The sequence below is a fragment of the Glycine max genome, chromosome 8, assembly GCF_000004515.6.
Source record: "Glycine max cultivar Williams 82 chromosome 8, Glycine_max_v4.0, whole genome shotgun sequence".
Lineage (NCBI taxonomy): Eukaryota > Viridiplantae > Streptophyta > Magnoliopsida > Fabales > Fabaceae > Glycine > Glycine max.
Genome location: NC_038244.2, coordinates 9,229,602 through 9,235,666, shown reverse-complemented (window position 1 = coordinate 9,235,666; position 6,065 = coordinate 9,229,602). Strand labels below are relative to the sequence as shown.

Here is a 6,065-nt window from a genome sequence, read left to right as displayed (position 1 = left end):
AGTAATGATTTATTTGTTCCTCGCAATTTCATGTATAATTACCAGTTACACTTGCTTCCATATATACATAGTGCGCCGCTAAAATAGAAGCACACTGGTCCTATATTTCCTCACCTCAAGAAACAATGGACAATAAAAATAAAGTTTACAAGTTTAGGTATATAATGATAAATTTAAAGCAGAATGGAATATGGTAGAAGGAAAATGCATTGAAATAGGATGAAGTAAAATAAATTTACTATTTTATTATTTGAATATTCTATAATGAAAATAGATGATTTCAGTATTATCGCTATCTGAATTGGAGGGAAGGAAAAGGGGATGTATTTCATCTTCTTTTTTTTTTTAACAATCCTGATAATTGAACTTAGTATCATTTGATTCCATTCTTTTTCCGCAGTCTAACCATAGTCCTAGATGAGTCTTTTGCCTTTAACCCAAGAAAAAAAAATTCGTGTTTTGGGATGGCTAGTCAAGGCTATGACTATGAGTATCCAATATTCATGAAACCAATGTTATAAGAGAAAGCTTTATTGCTTTATTAATTGATTAGATTAGAATGTATTGAATTCTACATCTAGCTAGTTCTGTTTGTGTTCATTTATCAATATGGACATGCATCTATAGAATGAATCTATGCAAAAATATTAAATGAAAATATTAATTTGATCATGTAAAGCCTACCTGCAGCATGATTAAAGTGGAATGACCAATTTATGAGCCCCCAGCAGGTAGGCTAACTTTATTACTTGTGCTTTTTTATAGGTATCCCAAAGTAACCACCGAGTTGACTTTAAGAATTGCTTTGATCTTATATGTACGTTGTAACTTGGGACTTATTGTTATGTTATTAACTAATTTGGTATTGTGTGGATGTGGCATAAATGCTTCACTTGAAAATAATTAGGTGATGGGTCTTTACGCAAGATAAAGAATAGTCTTCAAATTAATGTATTGGCATATACACTTCGGTCTCCTAATAATTCCCCCATACTGTAGCTAGATGTAGGTTATAATAATAGAAATGTATAGTATTTGCATTATAGCTAGGTTGTATAATTTATGTATGCCAAATATGGATGATAAAAAAGGGTACCTTCTTGATAAAGATATCTCACAAACTCTTAAATTTTTTCACTCACTCGATGACTCCATTTGATGGCCTCACCTAATGTGCCTCCCAACATGCCTGCTGCCACTTATGAAAGTTGGAGAATTTATAAGAAGCTTTATTAGTAAAACTAACATTTCTCTTAGATGACATTTTCATCAATGCTACAAGAGCTGAAACTTTATGAAGAATGAGTCAGTCACTTAGATATGTTGTTTGAGATGTCATAGAGGATTCAATTAAGTGTGTCGGGTGTCTTCAAAGGGAGGCACACTAATTTATTTAAGTAGGAAGTTTTGGATTACATATCACAATGAAAGAGGGAGAAGGAAGAAGAGATTCTTACACGGCTCCTATTCAACCATGTGACGGTAGAATAATGGTCTAGATATATTTTGTGTAGGGCTTACAATGAGCGAAACCTGCTCATGAAACTTGTTTAGTTTTTAAATGAATAAATAAAATAAAAATTCTATGTTTCAAAAGTTCGAGTTCATTTGTTAAAGAAGCCCAGATTTACCTTTAACATTCAACTCATTAACCTATAACCACAACATTTTAATCTATTACTAATAGAATTTAATTTTGAGTTTTAAATTTAAGCCAAACTAATCTTAAAACCATATACTGTTAAGGATGCAGACAAATCACTGAGCATAATAAAATATTAGTATTTATCACATTCTGATGGTATTTTATTTGTATTGCCAGAATAAGATGCATGTTGAAGGTATCTGATGGTGTCTAATACTGATTGATCACAAGGATTGAAGAATAGTCCCCTTTCCCTTTCATTCACTTAACCACAGTTCTTCCACAGGCATGGGCAATGTCTTATGGGTATTATACTGATGTGAATGTCTAGGACCATGCTGATGTGCATAGCAGCAATGTCTTATTTGTATTATATGTGCATTCTCTATTTTTGGAATTTTTGATTCCTTATTTCCTCAACAGGTTTCACCTCTCAATAGTGCTTCAGACTTCTTTCCCTAGAGCCTACATTAAAATAATGCTAAAGAGTGAACATATTGCTACAAGCTTACAGGCATCCTAACTTCAAGAAAATAATCATGATTTGAGTGTAAACAACTTCGAGTTATATACTTATATAGATTTACATGCCCAAAGAAGTAAGAATTTTTACTAGTAGTTATTATTTTTATTATGAAGTTTGTCGAGATCTTCATGCAACTTCTCTTGAATTTTATACAAAAGATGTGAAGAGAAGAGAGAAATTCAATCGAAGCTAATAAAGCATAACTAGAACAAGATGAACTATTTACAATTTCCGCCAATGTTTTCCTACAAGCTAAACATTTATGTTGTTAATCACAACAACAACATTGCTTGTCTGATTGAATACACGAACTGGCTTGGCTCATACACAACCATACTTGCTTGAACACTTGGATGATGAGATCATGGTACTCACTGGAATTCAAAGTCAGATAGCATGCTAACAGATCTTCCATTTCTTCTGGCTCGCTGATCTGTTTCTCTGTGATCATCTCAATCATTGAATCTCTGAAATCCTTCTGTGGATCCAAAGAACATTTCACCACAGCAAAGCTATCTAACCCTTCTTCTGTTTCCTCCACAATTTCCTCTTCTTTCTTCATCTTCAGTTTTGCTTTCTTCTTCTCTTCCATGGCCTTTATTTTGCGGACTTCGACCTTGGAACCCATCCTTGGAGAATACACTCTAACCTTGTTGTTGTGCTTTGGTTTCCTCCTCTGGTTTTCTCTGCTAACATGAAGAGATTGCCTTTGTTGGCTACTCTTTGGTTTCAATTTCAACCCCTCACTTTGTTTCAAATTATGCCACTCAGAACACAATTGAGGACTACACACACGAGCTTCTCTGAAACTTTCAAGGCCAGAACCCTTTGAATCTACAAAAAAATGCTTTCTTGGTGTGCAAATTGTTCTTGGTGACTCAAACTGCAGCACATCATTTTCCAAGAATGGACTTGATGCAAACTCAGCTTCCTCTTCTGCCTTTTCCAGTTTCAAGAGCTGCTCTTGCAAAACTCTTTGTGCTTTCCTCTCATATCTCCTCCTTAAGGATTCTAGTTCCTTCACACTCTTTGGTGCTTCATTCAGAATTTTCGTTTCTTCTCTCATTCCAGTAGTGTCCTTCTGCTTCATCTTCTGAGTGCCTTCTTTTCTACTACCTTTTCTCTTAGCATTATTCAGTCCGCTTGAGGATGGAATGGCATGTTCAACATCCAAATTGTACTTTACTGGTTTCACTTTCAGAATATCTTCTTCACTTTTCCTATGCTCATTACCATCCTCTTCACCAAATGAGAGTCTCCAGAAAGCCTCATCATCATCCCCTCCATAAAACCTGCCTCTATTTATATCAGCATAATGGGGTGAAATATTATTAGATGGAGTTGAATTATGCCTTGCATTCTGCTTCAGCGTGCCAGGTTTTGGCTGCTCTGAGTTGATTCTCATCTGCTTGAACTTGGAAAGCCATGAAAAAGGAGATACATGAGATATGAAAGAAGAAGGCCTAGAAGAAGAAGAAGAAAGAGAAGGTTTTTTCCCACCCCACTTCATAATTTGCTTTTGTTTGTTTTGGTGTTTGGAACTCTCTTGATTTGGTGGTGAAGCTTTATTAGTCTTCAGAGAAGATAAAGAGCAGAAGTGAAGTGCATAGTGAGAGTTTTGAGAGTTCTAGCAGTTAGTGGGACGGTTACGCTGTTAAATAGGAACCTGGGTTTCTTACTCGATTTTTTTCTGCCATGTTTTCAAAAGAGATACCCGCCCCAATTCCTGTGACCACTTTTGCCACTTTTCCTGCTTTTTGGTTTGTACTCAAAAAAAAATTTGTGCCAAGGGGTGGACCACTTTGTTAGGCCCACACATACACAGTAATAGAAGAAGTTAACCAGAAATTAGGTTGCTTATAGGTTATTATGAACCGGGTACATTGTCATTGTATGAGCTTTTATTTGAAGGACACTTAACATTATAGACCAGTAATTTGTAAATGTCATTTTGTACAACAGTTACTTCCAACTTAGCTGAATGTTGCAGTTCATTTGAATATTAACTTTGTTTTTCACTATTAGTAAAAGAAGGAAGACTAAAGAATAAAAAACAGTTTCTTTTTGGATTGTGATGGACAGGGAGTGTTTCCTCTTACCATTCCTGGCTAGCAAAATCCTTGTCTCATCTTTTGCTTTCCTGGCTTTATTTATTTGCAGTAATTCTTTACTTTTTTTCTTCTTATCGGTCAAAGACTCATTGGACAGTACTATTGTGCCACACATGTTAGTAGCATACATACACTGCTACTACGATTAAGCAGAATGTTTGGCGGTTGGGGTGCTCCAAATTGAGTCCTGTCTGTCTAGGCGAGTAGAATGATCCTTCCGTAGGCAACCGAAATGTCATGTTTTTGTCAAATTTTGCACGATAGTCAATCATAAATATTGTGTTTGGATACTTGTTCCTCAATCGCCTCTTTCACTTTTAGTTTAATAGCACAATTTCTTTGGATTATAATTGTGCGATTTTGATGTTTTTAATTGTGTTAATTAGATTCTTCAAATTTTATAATTATATTATTTTACTTTCTTTGTTAATTTTCTGTTAAATATTTAATAATTTTTGTTAACGTGACTTTAAACAATCACATGTTGTTGTACTAAAGAAAAATAATAATGGGTTGATGATATATTCTAATACATCAAAAGACTTAATTATTATTTTGATCTCTTTGGTACCACACTCCTGATGGATTCAAAGTGCTATTAAATCACGTCAGCATACTTGTTAGAATCACATCAATTTCTACTTATCATCTAGTGTCATGACAATAAAATCTATTAAATAATTAACGACAGAAAAACAAATTTATACATTTGCAATATCTAACAAAATGCCTTACTGTGTATGCATGAAACAAATAAAATTACTTCTAATAGTTTCAATAAGTTTTTATTCTAAAATTTAGAATAATTTTTTCAAGTTCCAACACAATATCAAACATCATGATCTATATAAAAAAATCATGTTTGACTCATCTTAGACTCAGATTGAAGCATATCAAATATGGATACAAACAAACCCTCAATGGCTTTCGGTAAAATGTGGACCAATTTTTTCTTGAATAAATATAAACTCGTAGGAAGTCCATTTTACACCCTATAACACACAAGAACAAGAAATTAATTTCTTAACCATCTTACAAGCTTTTGAAATTTAACAACTAAAATGTTGGTTGCTCAAAATTGAAATCTAGAAATCAAACATGTTCCTATATGCTATATTTTACCCTAACTCTTTCTCTTTAAAAATACAATCATTTTCACATAATTTCTATAATAAAAAAATTACTTATACATCCATTTTGTCTTTCGTCCTATTTTTTTTTATTATCTCTCTTCCCTTTTTATTTTATTATCTATTACATTTATTACTTTTTCTCTCTACTTTGTTTCTCTCTTTTCTCTGTCTTTCCATTTTTCATCCCAATACATTCAAAATGGGATGGATGAATACAGGACTCTTTGTACAACTGTGTAAAAATTGTAATTTACGTTCTGAAAATTAAATCTGGTTGGTTAGTTCCACGGGTTAAACAGTGAATTAGGTATATTTTCAATTTGATTATATTATTTTATTTAATACTCAGAAAAAATATTATTTTATTTAACAATAACTCAATCACTAATTAACAGTTTGAAACAATCAATTCACCATTGAATGCCTTGACAAATTTACTTTTAATTGCGCTATTTAGTACGGAATTTCTCTCACAAAAATTGATGAATCTAAAAATTTATCAATCATTTGATTGCGTTAACCATACATGAGAGAGAAAATAAAAGGAAATTTGCAGACTCTACTTTATAAATTCATTCGCGAGCATTCTTAAGAAAATTCCGTACTAAAAGTAATTCTTATTTTAACTTTTAGTTTGATTAATACCCTTG

The 6,065-nt window shown here is 33.0% G+C and overlaps 1 protein-coding gene across 1 annotated transcript; it reads right to left on the bottom strand.

Moving 5' to 3' along the window:
- Positions 1-2,269: 2,269 nt before the first annotated feature.
- On the bottom strand, positions 2,270-3,894 carry LOC100794362 (transcription repressor OFP5). The gene has a single exon (XM_026129589.2). The coding sequence runs from the start codon at positions 3,679-3,681 to the stop codon at positions 2,440-2,442; it is 1,242 nt and encodes a 413-aa protein (XP_025985374.1). The 5' UTR covers positions 3,682-3,894; the 3' UTR covers positions 2,270-2,439.
- Positions 3,895-6,065: the final 2,171 nt, after the last annotated feature.

What these genes read in the sequence shown, in the direction of transcription:
- LOC100794362 (XM_026129589.2), bottom strand. Translation starts at nt 3,681, where the DNA reads ATGAAGTGGGGTGGGAAAAAACCTTCTCTTTCTTCTTCTTCTTCTAGG.